General features: G+C 37.3%; 2 protein-coding genes across 5 annotated transcripts in view; one reads left to right on the plus strand and one right to left on the minus strand.

Annotated features, from left to right (window-relative positions):
• dlgap1 (discs, large homolog-associated protein 1) overlaps window positions 1-17,201 on the plus strand; it is a 340,814-nt gene that overhangs the window by 263,868 nt on the left and 59,745 nt on the right.
• On the minus strand, window positions 5,053-16,810 carry LOC105947633. Of its 2 annotated transcripts, XM_031903999.1 has the most exons (15): window positions 16,723-16,810; window positions 12,195-12,278; window positions 11,358-11,571; window positions 10,972-11,085; window positions 10,034-10,147; window positions 9,811-9,918; window positions 8,943-9,101; window positions 8,542-8,658; window positions 8,302-8,418; window positions 8,034-8,078; window positions 7,380-7,553; window positions 6,261-7,034; window positions 5,596-5,776; window positions 5,220-5,433; window positions 5,053-5,137 (listed from the first exon to the last, which is right to left on the minus strand). In XM_031903999.1, exons 1-13 carry the CDS (start codon window positions 16,796-16,798, stop codon window positions 5,668-5,670), a joined length of 2,205 nt encoding a protein of 734 aa, XP_031759859.1. In that variant the 5' UTR covers window positions 16,799-16,810; the 3' UTR covers window positions 5,053-5,137; window positions 5,220-5,433; window positions 5,596-5,667. The 2 variants fall into 2 exon arrangements, with proteins under 2 accessions (XP_031759859.1, XP_031759858.1); XM_031903998.1 differs by having other exon boundaries at window positions 5,220-5,776.

Consider the following 17,201-nt stretch of genomic DNA (forward strand, 5'->3'; position numbering starts at 1 on the left):
GTGAGACACGCATTCTCTGTCTCTGGCCCTGACTAGCCATGAGCAGTAAGTTTTAATAGTTCCAGGCTTAAGGTTGACATTTGTAAAATCTCGACAAAGCTTGCTATTATTTCACAACTAAACTGTTAGGCAGGTTCTGGCTGAGCTTTTCCTGCTGCCTTCCCTGCCTGTGACCTAATTGTGTCTCGCTTCCATATCTGGCAGCAGCTGTTTATAGATGTGCGCCTGCCCTGCCCCCTCTGTGATGTCAGAGAGGAGGGCAGGTCGGGCATGGGCAAATAAATATACACAGACCCACAGGCACATGCTGTGAGTGGGCGGGTTAAGGATGGGTGCAAGTCAACAATTTGTCAACTCACAAATCACTATTTCACAGGGAGCAGAATTCATATGCATATATACACCTATAGGAACATTATTATTGGACATCCATGCAATGATAAAAGTCTAATTTGCCCACTGGCAATTAAGTTAATTTTAAGTGTAATGTTAAGATCTGAAGGGCTAATTGTAAACCACCAGCACCACTTCCTTCACTGTAGATCCAGTCCTGTCCAAGCTACAGGCAAACATTTGCTGTTACTGAAGCTCCACATTCTATTAACGCTCTTGTCTAAGGAACGACTCCCACTCGAAGCCCTGGATTGAAGGCATGAGCACACGGAACAGAAGAAAACCCACAGTATTATGACTCAGAACAAACCTTTGCAGAAGTGCATTTTAATTGCCTTGTCATATTCATCCCCACAGAGTTCCACAATAGGCACTCTACAATACAATAGATTTATCTACTGAAAACATCATTTCAATCAGACGGAATTTGTTTCTCTGAAAAGCGTTCCATAGCACAAAATCATTTCCTCTGAAATTACCTTACGCTAGAGTCAGGGAGCTCCCTTTATGGGCATTCTTCTGCATAAAGAGAAATAATAAGGGAGGGAGTGTAAGGAACTATGAATATGCATCGCTTTCCATTTTTTATCTGATTATAGTGAGCCATGGATACATTTTTGTACCCTTAATTACTATTAAAAGGGGAAAAAATTAAACTTAAAGGGGACCATTTACCTTAAAATTATCCAGATATGTGTAGACATATATACTCTGAATCTGCTTTTAAACTACTTGGCCTTTAGGCCAATGTTCAGATGGATAAAAGGACATAACAGGGCACCACATAAGATAAGGTGGGGTGTCTATAGACTAGGAGTCCCCTTGTTTAGGCTAATGGCAGATGTGAGGGTTTTAGGCCCAGTATTTCTACAGTGTTCTCTCAGTGTTCAAATGTCAAAAATTGCTTCCAATCACAATTGCAAATTTTTTAATCTCAAGTGTTCAGCCAGACTTCATCTTAACTTTTATTGTGGATTTAGCTTCTTCTATAAATTTTGCTACTTTAAATATCTGAAACATCTCCTTCTTTCAAACACAGTGATTGAATTAACTTACCTGAGTCCTTCATTGGTGTCACCACCAAGTGACACCGGATAACCTGCGAGTACCCAACCCGCTGCAGTGAGGTGGCCTTTTAAAGCATAACAAATTAAAAAACACCTTTTGCAGTGTAAAAACAGTAAAGTGAAAGGCTGAACTTTAAGAAAAAAAGCTAGCTTTATCACTTTACTGCACCGGGGGTAGTGAAGAAAGGCAAAGTGGAAGAAGAGGGCCGCTCTGTGGTGCTTGCTGAGAAGAATGCCAGCCCAGGACTGGTGACAGGTAAGTGTATTCAGTCACTGGTGGGTGCCTTTGGCATCCCCCAGTAGAAACAGTGCAGGCTTACTCTAATCCTGACCTACACCTGATTACCCACTTTCCTATCCCCATACAAGCCCACCCCCACCTGACCCACTCCTGCAGTGTCACTGAAGTGTCACATTAACCAAAAGTGATGTCACACGCCGATTGTTTTTACACTTCAAAAAGAAGGTTTTAATTTGTTATCCCCTAAATGGCAACCCTGTTGAAGCAGGTTGGGTACCTGCGGGTTACCTGCACAGTGGAGACATCAAATAGATTCTTGCCATATCCCGACCCTTTTGGGGGTATTCTGCGGGTACCCAACCCAATCCCCCAGTGACTTCACTTTTCCATCTCCATTAATGATTCCTGCAGAGCTGCATAAAACTGTTATGCAGTCAGTATGGAAGTATCAATACAAAGTCAGTATCAGATATGCTTATCAATTTACGACAGGACCGAATGATGGAAATTACATTTAGTGCAAGGCATTCTAATCTCTTACATTCTAGGAAACTCAGAATGCCAGTTACTCATTTATATTAAATATATTTGTGAGTCAGCCACCTACTGAATTTCCATTTGGTAACATGCTACTACAGCTGCCAGATTGTGTGTGCTGTAATTTGCTATTGTATGCTGCCATCTTGTGGAGTTGTACTGGCACTGGTGCCCTGTATAGTTAGGAAACCACTAAAGGATTACAGTTTTTGTTTCATATTGCACACTACAGCTAAATAAATCAGGGGGACCAGTGGCAGATTTGCTTATGGAAGTTCGTTTGGAACACATCCTTTCCTAATACTGTCATACAAATGCCTTTTGGGCTCTATAAGAACTTTCCACAGGCTTTCTTTCACAGACTTTGGCACACTACTGTATTTTATGTCTGCTCTTGTAGTTAAAAACAGTTTTGGTATATATTAATAACATACATTGTTTTAATATCACCTTGGGTATAAAGGATATATCTTAAAGATATGAGGTCCTACACTATATATACTGTACTCAATATTTTTTGTATTTAATTCTATCTCCTTGCATCAAGCACTGGTTTCTTGCAATATAGAATTAAAAGAAAAAGTAAGTTACCAATCCAGTGAAGGGAATTACCAGCATTAAAGAGGATATTCACTTTAAGGTGGCCATACACGCACCGATAATATCGTACGAAACCTCGTTTCGTACGATATTCGGTGCGTGTATGGTATGTCGGCGAGTCGCAGGAAGCTGCTGATATCGGCCGACTCACCGATCGGACCAGTTTGAAAATTTTGATCGGGCGCCATAGAAGGCGCCTGACCAAAATTCTCCCTTCAGCGCTGAATCGGCAGAAGGAGGTAGAAATCCTATTGTTTCTACCTCCTTACCTGCCGATTCAGCCCTGAATGGTGTGTGGCGGATCTGACGATGTTTCGTGCGACCGATGGTCGCACGAAACATCGTCAGATCGCCACGTGTATGGCCAGCATAAGGACAAGTGTCCAATCAGCCCCCATCACTAAAACATTTTCTAAATTAGATTTTTTTTAAAAAATAGTCCAGTTCTAAAGTAACTACCACTGAAGCAGTGCTTTGTCGATGTTTAAAATTCCTCTTGCTTTACCACCAATTGTCTAGAAGTTGGTCTATTTAAAAAGTGAATACTAATTTATAAAACATTACTAGTGACATAAGCAATTCATATTAAGACTTGTCTGAAGGTCTTAATGCTGGTTTTTCCCTTTACTGACTTATTGGTAACTTAATTTTCCCTTTAAATGCATATAGGGTTATGTAATAAAAGGCACTAAGTTTGCCCAAGTGCAGTATCTATAGCAACCAATCAGCAGGCAGTATTTACTGGTCACCTGTTAAAATGCAAACATGTTATTGGTCACTATTCCTTAGTGCTCCTGGGCAAATGTAGTGCTTTTCATTACATATGGGGGATAGTATATTATATTTTAAAAAGTTAATAAAAAATGAGTATATGTTTTAGTGGCAAGGGATCTTTGTATTCAGACATTTGTATGAAGTTGAATAAGTCCTAACATTAGTTCTATAGTAAGGGCCAGATTTATCAAAATGTGAGTTTAGAGCTTAATACATAAAAACTCACCCATGTTCTTCCCATTCATTCCTGTAGGATTTTAAGAAGCATATTTATCAATGGGTGAAAGTTAGAACTTACCATTTGATAAATCCACTTCTAAAAATCCCATAGGAATGAATAGAACATGGGTGATTTTTATGTATTAAGCTCTAAACTCATATTTTGATAAATCTGGCCCTAAGTGTATGTTTCATAACTCCCAACATTTCATAATATGTCAGATCAAGCTCTGATTCGCCAGGGCTGCGCCCATTTACACACGAACCCAGCCCTCACCTACCCTGTAGCTTAACCTTTTCAGATCATGCAAATTATATTGTATATTGACTAAGAAATTGGTAAAAAAATATTGGCTTTTAGCTGTTTATTTTTGTAGTTCTAGTTTGGTAGTTCTAGTTCTTTAGTTACACCTTCAGGCTCTGTAGTAATATGAAGACCAATATCCTGTTATCTTCTGTTGACCAATGCATATCTTGCAGTCAGGTTGTACACCTTTTAAGTTGTGCTTTGATCCGCTTATGGCTGTGCCCGTTTAGAAGTAGACACAGCCCCTATCCACCCTTTAGTTTGCGCACATTGGCACTGTCCGATCTAAATAGGAAAAATTAGGAGATGTACTGTTTCTTGTTGGTAAGTGAAAGATCAATAAATATAGTGGCTTCTAGTTTTTCTAGCATTGTATGTAGCAGACAGATGGTGTTGAAGGAGAAGTACAGCATAGGAGGGCAAACTCTATAGGCCAGGACTCTGCTGTATTTCTATCCCTAAAAGACAAGGGACGCTCATTTGGAATTTGTCCAAATTTTGGACAAAGAAGACCACTGGTTTAAATCAGGTGTAAAAGAGGCTATTCATGTTAAAGTGGAGAAATCATCTCTAAACAGAGGCAGGGGCCTTCGACACCATCTGCCTGCTACATACAATGCTGTTCTAACATTTGTACCCCGGCAGATTCAGAATTCTTCACATATCCATTCATGTAACTCTAACAAGTAACACCTGTTTCGATGAGTTGCATGATACTTTGGTAATCCTTTCAAAGTAACTCCACAGCATTCACACCTCTGTGAGTTTCAGATGTCACCTCTCTGAAGAGTTACAAAGTGTCATTGTGATTGTATTAGTGGAAGAGTACATATGCTGAGGACTTCCCATACCAGTCATTTGAACTGAAGAAGCCACTCAGATGAGTGGTGAAACGTTTTCAAGAAAAACTCAGAAAAGTTTAGTTACTTTATTCAAAGCATATCTTGCAGTCAGGAATGGATATTCTTCATAGGTCCAAAGTCCTTTGGTATCAATATCCTAAAAGTAATATAATGAATATCCGTCAGTAACATGAAATAATGAAAACAGCACTAGAAATAGAGGTGGGCTGATTTATTACCTTATCTGCAATACTGCTTCCAATTTCTTTCCTGGGTTAAAGGGGTAGTACTTCCCAGCATCCAAACATTTCAGGTCATGTCTTGATCCGCCATGGCTGTGTCCATTTAGGCGTGACACAGCCCCGATCCGCCCAAAATCCCACCCTTTTTCGGTTATGCGAATCAAGACAGTCCCATTCATTTTAGGTTCCACAGTTCTTGAATATGCATGGCCTAAGGATAAAATAAAATGCTGTAAATTAAACAGGATTTGCTAAGGTAGTTAGCTCTTGGCTGTCAAACTACTTTTTTTCCTGTGGAACATGAACATGCCCCCATCATGCTATAATTAAATAGGTGCAAAAATATAATGTAAATAAATTATTGCAAACTCACTTTTCTTGTTCACATGCTTGCTGCCACTTTCTCTTCTAATACTTACAAATATGTACAAAATTTTGATTTCTGCTATTTTTTCTTCTCAGGCCAATTAAATGTGCACACCTTTAATTTCTGCTGTTTTTTCTTCTCGGTCAAAACAAAGTTGCACACTTTTGAACACTGAGCTGTTTTCTCACTGTACATTAGAAAAAAGTCTTGTTATTTAATTTGGCAAATTGGAAGTGAATGAGCACTGTGTGGCCCTTATTGCTCCTGCACTTGTTGCTGGGCAGTAATAATTGAGCCCTAAGGCATAGATTGCATAATGAAACAAGATACATACAGTGTTTTTATAGCAGTGGAATCATTTATGCCTTGGGCTGTATTAGCCCTATCCACTTAAAACTAATAAATCTAAGTTATAGTTAAAAAGCATTCTTTCTCTCTTTTCCCCTTACTACCTGAACAGTTACTTACTACTCTGCCATTAGCAAAAATAAAATATTTTTATTACTGCACAAATTATTGTAGCAGTGAAATATGTTTTATCCACTAGCATTCTTTTACTGTTCTTGATTACTAAAATCTAATTAAAATATGTATATAGTATATGTAAATATATATATATATATATATATATAGAAATAAAATTATTTGGCTTTAGAACTTAGCAAACTGACCTCGCATTTGTTCCTTGGCACTTCTCAGGCCAATAAAAGCTACAAACGTTTGCTTTCTTCTGTATTGTCTTCTTAGATGTATAGAATCTGCAAACTCTTGCTTTCTTCTGCATTTTTTTCTTAGATGTATAAAATCTACAAACTTTTGCTTTGCTAGGCCAATAAAATCTGCAAAATTTTACTTTCTTCTGCATTTTTTTCTCAGATGTATAAAATCTACAAACTTTTACTTCGCTAGGCCTATAAAATCTGCAAACTTTTGCTTTCTCCTGTATTTTTTCCTCAGATATAAAAAATCTGAAACCTTTTTCGCTGTTAGGTCTATGAAATCTGCAGACTTTTCCTTTGTTAGGCATAAAAAATCTGCACATTTTTGCTTTCCGCTGTATTGTTTTCTTAGGCCCAGGAAGTTTACAAACTTTTGCTTCCTTATGCATATAAAATTTGCAAACTTTTGCTTTCTCTTGTATTTTTACCTCCGATTTAAAAAATCTGAAAACTTTTCCTTTGCCAAGCCTATAAAATCTGCAGACTTTTCCTTTTTTAGGCATATAAAATCTGCAAACTTTTGCTTTCCGCTCTATTGTTTTCTTTGGCCCAGGAAGTTTACACAATTTTGCTTCCTTATGTGTATAGAATTTACACAGTTTTGCTTTCTGCTGCTTTGATTTCTGAGGTGACTGAGAGCTGGCGTCTGTTGGCTTCACTACCAACAGAAGTTCCTCATCACCACATGTATCTTCACTTGGTTCAACAAGCACAAGTTTCTCTTTGCTATGGATTACAAAAAAAAAAATGAATATTTTCACATATATTTAATTTGAGTTTGTGTGTTTCTATATGCATTACACCATAACCTAGTCCTTGTGAGACCCTGTGGTCCATTACTGATTTGTATATAGGTCTATAAGCAAACTGCTACATGCCTACTTGCACCCTGAAACACTACAACTTACTTCTTGTTGTACTTATTACTATTTTCGCCAAGATCCCAGTTACTAAAATGAACTTACTATATCTAGCTACACAATACTCTGTAGCAGTCTACCCCCCCTACACACATTTGCATTGTTTTATGATTTTAAAATGATATTGGGCTATAGAAACTAGCAAATGTACCTCTTAGGTTCTGCAGACTGTTGTGGTAAATGGGAGCTTTTTACCAATGTGGAATATATTGGTGATTTATAAATCCACCTCAATAATAATAATAAAATAAGCTCCGCTTGCAATAGAAGTTCCTCATCACCACAGATATCTTCCATTGGTTCAATGTGCACAAGTTGCTTATCACTGTGGATTACAAAAAGTGTTAATTCTTTACGTTTATGAAATCTGGGGATTTGATGAACAAGTACTACTTTAAAAAGTTTTGTATTTAAGATATCATTAAGATAACTTTTGTACTATTTTATCATTAAAAGTACTACAATCTGAATTTAAAAATACTATAGTGATTTGGAATATAGAGCTTAGAAATCTCACATCTCAGGTTCTGCAGACTAATGTATACATGTTAATAATAATAGTCAGGCTCATTTACTAAGTCTGAGCATATTTCTGCCTAAGCTGTAAACCATGGCAACCAGTGAAAATTCTTCTTTAATTGTTCTACCTGCACTGGTGGAATAGTGGAACAAAGGTAATTAAGGAATGGTTATTATGGTTACTGCCCAGGTATAAATATGCCCAGTGTTAGTAAATAAACCCGTGTTTTTACACAGCATTGATAATGGTGTGAGAGAACCAAAATGTTATGTTTTAACATCTCACCTTTTATCTTTATCTGTTTCTGGTGGAGGTATACTCTGTATTACTCTGTAAAAGAAATATGAACAACTTAAATACCTAATAATTCTGCTAGTTGAATATAAAAATGTTGATATATTTTCTTTAGTTTTATAAGTCTCTACAAAAATAATCATCTTGACTACACTAAAAAGCATATTCACATCCCCACGCCAGTCAACAAAATCATGAATCAAATATGTATATAACTGTTTTCTATTTACAAATAGTATAATGAATGTAACAAACTCACATCTCAGATTTTAAAGGCTCTAAAGTCTCAGGCCGGAAGGTTTCTAGCTCAAATTTCAGTGAGGGGGCCCCTTCCTCCTCACAATAGGTGTCTTCAATCTTTTCATAATGCACCGAACTATAAAATAAATGAATTATTACATCCCTGACATGTATCTTGTGTTGTGCTGAGCAGGTAATTATTTATGAATTTCATGGGGCATTTACTAAGGGAAGCACTGTTTGGGTTTAGAATACTTACATGTCGAGGTTATGAGCAGTCGGTGACTTGCTCTTTATTTCCCTCAACCGCTGGAGCAAGCCTTCTTTGTCTTCAGTACTTTTTAAAATCTCTTCAATTTTCATAGAACGTATTACCCTGTACAAACCAAAGAGTGTCAGTTTAAAGGAAACCTCTTAAAACTGGATTTCTAAAGAAAGAATTGATATAAGCAGCACATTAAAGCTTCTGTTGGATTCTGCTAATGTATTGGCCAAATTTCAGCTTCAGATATCACAGATTCTAAGGCAGGGGCCTCATTCCAGCTGTTTCATTTATCCCAAATCAAATGTCAAATCCATAGTTTAATAGTAATTGCTACATTCTTCCTATCAAATGACATAATAAACACGTGCTGTTTAATATATGCAAAGCAAACTCACCTTTTACGTTTCTGATTCTTAGTAGGCTTTTCATTTAAGTTCACCAGAGACTCCATAAAGCTGAAAGTATTAATAGGCACTAAAGTGCCACTTTCAGGCTCTGGACGCCTTTGCTCTGTATGATCCTCTATTTTCTCTACCTTTTCTCTGTGCTTTCTACTGTACAAACAGAAAAGTGTAAACATCATTACAACCTCTATCATCTTTGCTTTGTAGAATATATAATCAGTTTAACCCATAGACCTACTTCTTAGGGCTCTGGCACACGGGGAGATTAGTCGCCCGCGGCAAAACTCCCTGTTCACGGGCGACTAATCTCCCCGAGTTGCCTACCCCTGCCATCCCACCTGCCATCCCACCGGCGAACATGTAAGTCGCCGGCGGGATGGCAGACGCGGCGGGCGATTTCAGGAAATCGCCGAAAAAGACGCGCCGCCACGTCTGCCATCCCGCCGGCGACTTACATGTTCGCCGGTGGGATGGCAGGGGTAGGCAACTCGGGGAGATTAGTCGCCCGAGAACAGGGAGTTTTGCCGCGGGCGACTAATCTCCCCGTGTGCCAGAGCCCTTAAATGTGCAGCTAATTATAACCATACTACCTGAGTGTGTATATAATACAGAGCCACTGGTGTGTAGCTATTACTAATTTTAGAGTTGTATTATATAGTGATAAAGTATTACTGATTTGTGAGTTAAAGCTTTGACATTAGATTTAGCAATATGGCTGCCTTTGAATTACCATTAAACCTAGCTGTAGCGGTTGGCTGCTTTAGAACTGAGAGCTATAAGATAGGGACTTCTGCTATAGTGAGACAGTGTTCCTGTTAAAGAATGATTGTTCTAAATAAAAAAAACAGTAGGCACAAACCTATCAGGGCTTTCAGGTGCTGCTTCAGACTGAGCTGCTACTGGAAGCTCTGATTTTTTAGCGACTTTCTTTTTCTTCTTCTTTTGCCTTTTTCCTTTACGCACAGAACTTTAAACAAAAAAAGTACATTATTTAAAATTTTAGTTCATGTGTATATTAAAAGAATCAATCAAGGCAATAAATATATATATATAGTTAATTGAGGCATACAAAACTAACAGACCTTTTAGCTGCTTTTAATTTTTGAGTTGTTTCTGGTGGGTTCTCTACATCTGGAACTTTTGGTTTCTTCTTTCTAATCTTCTGCATAATTTTTTTCCACAGACACCTGAAGAAGCTATAAAACAAAAAGTAATTTTTTTATTTTAACTTGTTTATGAATAGGAATTTTATCAATTGTGGTAAAAAAATCAACCTGTGAACATGTTTTATATTGCTAAGGTACATATGGATAAATATACAGCACATTTAAAAGAAGCAGTGTTGTTTATACACTCTAGGCTAGGCATTTGATTCTGATGCACAGTTTGGCCTATGCAGGTTTGGGCCAACATCTACACTAGGGGGCTGATTTACTTACCCACGAACGGGTCGAATGGAGTCCGATTGCGTTTTTTTCGTAATGATCGGTACTTTGCGATTTTTTCGTATGTTTTGCGATTTTTTCGGATTCTTTACGAATTTTTCGGATCCAATACGATTTTTGCGCATTTTTCGCGTAAGTTTTAACGCTACGCAAAATGCGCAACTTTTTACGCAACTTTCGTAATGGATACGAAAAACTCGCGTTTTTACGCAAAAATCGTATTGGTAACGAAAAATTCGTACAGAATCCGAAAAAATCGCAAAACATACGAAAAAGTCGCAAAATGTTCGTTTTCAAGTCGGAACTTTTCCAATTCGGGTCGGATTCGTGGGTTAGTAAATCAGCCCCTAGGTTTGTGGGTCACGTGGAGATTTGGGCCAAGTTCTTATTTCCACCCTCCCCACCCATGACCTTACTATGCCCCACTTCTGCCTCCAGCAGCCACTATTTATAGCCATGCACCTGCTCCACCCTCTTCGTAATATCAGAAGTGGGGCAGGTGTGGGCCTATAAATAGAGGTGGATTGTTGGTTTGGGAAAGAATGGGTTAGAAAACTTAGTTGAGGTTTACAAACCTATCAGAGCTTTCAGGTGTTTCAGAAGATTTTTCCTCTGGCTGCATTATCTCTGGTGGGTTCTCTACATCCTTAACTGGTTGCTTTGTCTGCATACATTTTCTATACACTAAGCTGTAGAGACAAAAGAAAAGCACAATATATGAAATGTTAGTGCATGTGTAGAATATTGGCAGTATTGCAGTGTGTAGAAGTGATAAGCCTAAAGCAAGTGGACTTTTGTATATGGTTCAGCCATATGGCTTCTTTACTTCAACTGAATGGTAGGGAAATACTCAAAGTGAATATGATGTTAAAATAATGGCCAGTGGATAGTATAACCAATGTCAAAATGTTTAGCTAAACAACAACAGTAAAATAAAGCGACTTTAAGTAACATGACTTACCACGCAACAAGACAAAGCAAAGGAATTGCCAGCATAGACAGTGTTAAAGCTACAGGGACAATATATTTCATATCTTTTTTGGCATCTTTTACATCACTTCTGTTCCATGGCATTCCAGGATTTTGTGGTATTTCCTTATTCGCGTTTGTTCCATTCGGGTACATAACCACTCCTTTATAATTCATTTCTCTGTTTACTCTTTTTTGTGTATCATCTGCCAAAACAATGTTACCGTTAGTAGAAACCTACTTGACTGCACAGGTTTTTGTACAATATTAATTTGTAATAGTTTGCATGAATCTATAGGTTGAGGCCCTATCAATTATATTTTATATATAATGATGTATACTGTATATATTTCTAGATTAATAATCAGTTGCATCAGGGATCCCCAACCTTTCATACCCGTGAGCCACATTTAAATGGAAAAAGTGTTGGGGAGAATTGTTTTTCCCACAATATGGATATCATGCAGCTTACTAACCATAAAGTACAAGGTACTGTTTTATTATTACAGAAAAAAAGGAAAATAAGTTGAATCAAATTGTTTGATTAAAATGGAGTCTATGGGAGCTGACCTTCCGTTAAGTCAAAGCTTTTTTAATAACTGTGTCCTGCAGGTCCTGTACCTGCACTATACACACTGCAAACATGAGCCATGCTTATTGAGCTTATGTTTACAAGAAATTAGACTCCAACTCTCTATCATCATTTTTATTTAGGTAGATTTAGTGACATAAAGAGACTGCCCTATTTGTGTCCTTCCTACCACAAAATATAAAAGATCAGTGAACAGAAATGATGACTGTTTTTGGCCTTTGAGCTTAAATACTTTACCTGATGTGGATGTGAAAAAAAGAAAATGTAGTCCAAAGATGATGATCCAAATATAATTAAAGGGAAATGTCATTCTTAGTTGTTCTGCAATAGAAAGATATAAGCAAATTAGATTAGAGTAAAGCATTTTGCACCTAATCTGTACTAATATTTATATGAAGGGCTACATTTACTATATTTTATTACTATCTTTATTGTTTATAATCTATATAGCTGAGTACTATGCTTTAAAGGATAATATTTTCCTATTTAGCAATTTAACTAATTGTTCCAGCTGAGTATTTATCTGCTTCTCCCTCCATGCATATTGTATTGTGGCTTTTGGCTTCACATTGGTTTTAGTACATGGTATTCACTTATTTATAAGCCATGAAGGGAGTAATGTCTCTATACTGCAGACTTTCATTAAAGCAAAATTGACCAATGATATTTCATTAATGGTGAATAAAATACAATTTACATATAAGCAAAACATAGGTTTTCGCATAGAAGCAATGTTATTACTGTCATTACTCACAAGCACTGCAGATCTGAAACATCCAATTAAAAGATTTTTAATATCTACAATTATTGGTTGTAATAATTGGTTTCACTGGAAAAAAGTTAATCTTATTCTCTTACCTTAATAATAATAGATTTAAAAAGTTTAAATAATCTCTGAATGAAGTAAAAGAAGTGAAGAATAAGAACAGAGTTCTTATCCTTTTGCTTCTTTTACTTCGTGTGATTCTTCTGTTCTGAGGTAAAGGTCAGGCAGGGTGAGACCCAGCTGTGTCTCTGTGATGTCACAATGTTCCCCTGCTGGTCACATAACTACGTGTCTGTGTTGTTGCAATGCCCTATTGTTGTCATGGTTACACATTACTTGATACAAGCAGTGCTTTGCAACATCACCAGTATTAATGAATTTACCCCACATTACACTTTATGATATTAATAGAATTATGTCTAAACCCTTCTAAAATGCTGCTTTGTCATTCGGCGCATTTAAAAAAAAGCAAATTGTGTGAATTAAAAACTTGAGTTATAACATAGGAACAGAGGTTCTCACAGCATTGTCTTTAAGTGTTAAATTTACAGCACTTTTATCATTAATGTATTTACCTCTTACAAAAAGTTCATAACATTACAATTGTTAATAAAAAAAAAAGAAATTTAAAACCCAACTGACTTTCTTTTGAAAAATGAATACTTTGCATTACACTGGTTATACTTACACAGAGCTGGTGTAAGATATGTAAGGAGGCCAACATGGCAGCTCTCCACGGTTACTGCCCACTCCTCAGTATGGCAAAGCTATTCATAGATTGCTTTTACATGATGTTTTTAATTAATCCTGGTCCAGAAAAGTATTCCATATCACTTATTTGTCCAACCACCTGTAAAATCTACTGTGTATCTAGAGGGCCTGTGGGAGGATGTATTTTTGTCTGTAAATTACCTACCAACTTAGATTGTAAGCTCTACAGGGTAGGGATCTCCTTCCACTTTTCTCTTTACACTTAGCTCGTAATCTTTAAGGTAACTGTATTTGGTATTGGTATAATATGGTATTGGTATAATATTGTAATGACACCTGTTCTATTAATTTATTGTTCTGCAGTACAGCACTGTGTACATTATTAGTGAAAAAGAAATATATATGTACATATATAAATATACATATAGTCATGCCAATATAATTATGGTCCCCTGCCTGCTCAAGGGCACCATAGACTTAACTGTATGGCATCAGCAGTAGCATAAGTCTATCCAGTCCCTTGTGTATATGGAATGCTTTGGACAGTATTATTCTATGAAAACAAAAAAAGGCCCAGAACTGGTATGTATTCTTGGGAGTAACAGAAAGTTTAGAACTGATAAATCTAGGCATTAAGAGGGCAGTTACTGATAAAAAAAAATGTGTTATGGAATAACACAAGCTATAAACTCAGCCTAAAGGGTAAAGAGCATGGTAGGACCTATACTCCAGGCCCAGATTTCTGGATCCCAAGCTATGGATTTTGCTAAATGCCAGAGGGGCTGCTGTAAGATGCCATAGACAGTTGATATTTAACGGGCCTGTGGGGAGGCTGTTTAGGCCTCTGTGTAGTTGAAATGTCAGGGCCTATTTTGAACCCCAGTCTGAGCCTGCTATGATCTCAGAAATGATTTGATGTGCCCAGACAAAAGGGCATTATTCTGCTTAGGCTTCCCTTGTCCTATTAACCTGTAAAAATACATAATTCTTGCACCTGTGTGAATGAGCCCTCAGTGATCATTTTGTGTCCTGAGTTTGATTCCAACCTGGCCACAATCTGTTAGGTATTTGCGTGTTCTCCCTATGTGTGCATGAAACCCTTGGTACTTGCGTATGAAGCTAAAGACCATGACAGGGATGGGCAAACTCCACCGACCACCAATAGATTAAAAAACTTATGGTAAATTAAACTGCCCCAATTAACTGACTGACTTACTAGCACATTTATTATTCATTTTAACTATTTATATTAACTGCTTATTTTAGTGTAACATTAGCTGTTTATATTGGAAGCTATTTACTGAATTATATGTGTAGCGCCTACAGTCACCTATGTGACTTTCAAAGAAACTTACACAATTTATGTATAATTTCCACTGACCTTCATTTATAATAGACATTATTATGTTGGTTTGAAAAACCCAACCTACTGTTCTTCCACTTCTTTTTTTCCCGCTTCTTTTCTTATTCTTAGCGCCCCCCATTTTCTAAATGTGACTCCTCCTACAGTTTTAGGGGTACAACTTACAGCCAAATTTCATCCATTGAATTTCATTGGTACCAAGTACAAGGTCCAAGTTTGTTATTACAAAGGAAATAATTTTTTAAAATGATAATTATTTTCTTAAAATAAGACTATTTCTATGGTAATTTAGAGCTTTCAGGATAATGGGTTTCCAGATAATGAATCATATTCATGTATATATATATATATATAATGTGTGTGTGTATATATGTAAATATATATTTCAACTTTGACAAAGGCTGTGGACACAGCCAAAACATTAGCTCCACGTCACAATAAATTACCACTTTTATTTAAGTCCTGTGAGTGCGGAATCTATCTTTATGGTTTATGTGATATCTGCTATACTGCACCCAGGCACATTAGCTCCAGAATTATAAGTGAGTGCTTGTATTACCATGTATTATATATATTTTTATATCTATATTATAATGAAATATTTACTCATCAATCACATTGTAAAGTTTTTTCACTTTTTCCTGTGATTTCTGGTTCTTTTGTACGGATTGTGGTACAACTTGGCAACTAGACCCTTACATATATCTCTCTATCTATATAAAATGTTAGGCACCCCAAGTGACTTAGATCGCTTACCTTGTACCCCGGGCTGGTGCCCCTGTTAGGAGAAAAAAGCACCAGCCCGGGGTACCTGTAGGAAGCGCTTCCTCCTTCCTTTTTCTTCTGCCGGCGAAATCCGTGGGCCGGCGCATGCGCAGTAGAGTGAAAAGCCGACTTTCTTGTTTAAGTTCGGCTTTTCACTCTACTGCGCATGCGCACGCAAGCGAATAGGAAGTAGGAAGCGCTCGCTGCTACCCCGGGCTGGTGCTGTTCTCTTCGTACAGGGGCACCAGCCCGGGGTAAAAGGTAAGCGATCTAAGTCACTTGGGGGTGCCTAACATTTTGGCACCCCCAAGTGACTTAGCCTTTCCTTCTCCTTTAACATAGTGCTGTCCAACTGGCAGCCCGCGACCCCCCTCTGTGTGGCCCCCCACCTATCTGGCTGCTTTGATGGCTTACCTTTGTGTAAGCTTTAAATGGTATCAGTACTGATCTTAACTGGCCCCCTGCATGGTTCTCACCTCAGATTCAGGCTGTAATCTCTCTGTATTGTTTAAAAATTTAATCCCCTGTACTGTTCACACCTTCTAATCTCTGCATTGTTTACTCCCTGCAGTGTTCACACGTAATCACCCATATTGTTCTCCTGTTCACACCTATTATATGTACTGCCTGGTCTATGCTGCCTGTGTGTAGAGTATGGCACATAGGCAGCATAGGGCATGGAGGATATGGCACACACAGGCAGGGTAGGGCAGGCAGAGTATGGCACACACAGGCAGGGTAGGGCAGGCAGAGTATGGCACACACAGGCAGGGTAGGGCAGGCAGAGTATGGCACACACAGGCAGGGTAGGGCAGGCAGAGTATGGCACACACAGGCACCATAGGGCAGGGAGGGTATGGCACACACAGGAACGGTAGGGCAGGCAGAGCATGGCACACACAGGCAGCAAAAAAAAAAAACCTGGCAAAAAATTTCACTCATCACTAGCTCAGGTCATGTTTAAAGTAGTTTATATGTATTGATTAAAGTTGGATACATAACAAACACAAGACATGCTTATTGAGTTTATATTTAAGATCATTTTAATTTAGGTAGATCTCATTTATATAAAGAGACTGCCCTAAGATGTGCTGCTAACCATAAAATGTAATAGTTGACAGAAATTAATTTAGTCATTTGAGTTTAGATTCTCAATTTACCTGATGTAGATAAGTAGAAAAGATGAAAGAAAAGTCCAAAGATGATAATCCATATGATAGAAAAGTAGGAGTTCATCTTCTTCTCTTAGTTCTGGTATAGAAAGAACAAATTTAAAAAATGTTGTAAAAAATATATTGTAAAAATAGAATTTCAAACATGGAATAGAGACTAATGAAATGTAGCCTTTGCTATTTTTAATAAATAACACTAAATAAGAACAGTGTTTAATCTTGCCTTCTATAAATATTCTTTTTATTCTTTTTATACCTTTTTCCTTATCACTTTTTCATCTATTCATTAAATAAAATATAAAAAAATAAAGGATGAAAAGGCCAGAAGGGAAGGAATTTCTATATTGCCTACTTGAATAACAGCAAAAGTAAAAAAAATCTATATTTTATTAATGGTTAATTACAAATTAGTTACATATAAGCATAACAGGGGATATGTATAAACAGTACTAGGGTGCCAGTCATTG

The sequence above is a fragment of the Xenopus tropicalis genome, chromosome 6, assembly GCF_000004195.4.
Source record: "Xenopus tropicalis strain Nigerian chromosome 6, UCB_Xtro_10.0, whole genome shotgun sequence".
Taxonomy (NCBI): domain Eukaryota; kingdom Metazoa; phylum Chordata; class Amphibia; order Anura; family Pipidae; genus Xenopus; species Xenopus tropicalis.

Excerpts from the sequence above, each read along its gene's own strand:
- LOC105947633 (XM_031903999.1), bottom strand. The coding sequence starts at position 16,798 with ATGAACTCCTACTTTTCTATCATATGGATTATCATCTTTGGACTTTTC. Across the intron at positions 11,572-12,194 it reads TTTTTTCACATCCACATCAG|ATGATACACAAAAAAGAGTA; the intron begins GTAAAGTATTTA and ends TTGTTTTGGCAG. Across the intron at positions 8,079-8,301 it reads GAGCCTTTAAAATCTGAGAT|AGTAATACAGAGTATACCTC; the intron begins GTGAGTTTGTTA and ends TTTCTTTTACAG.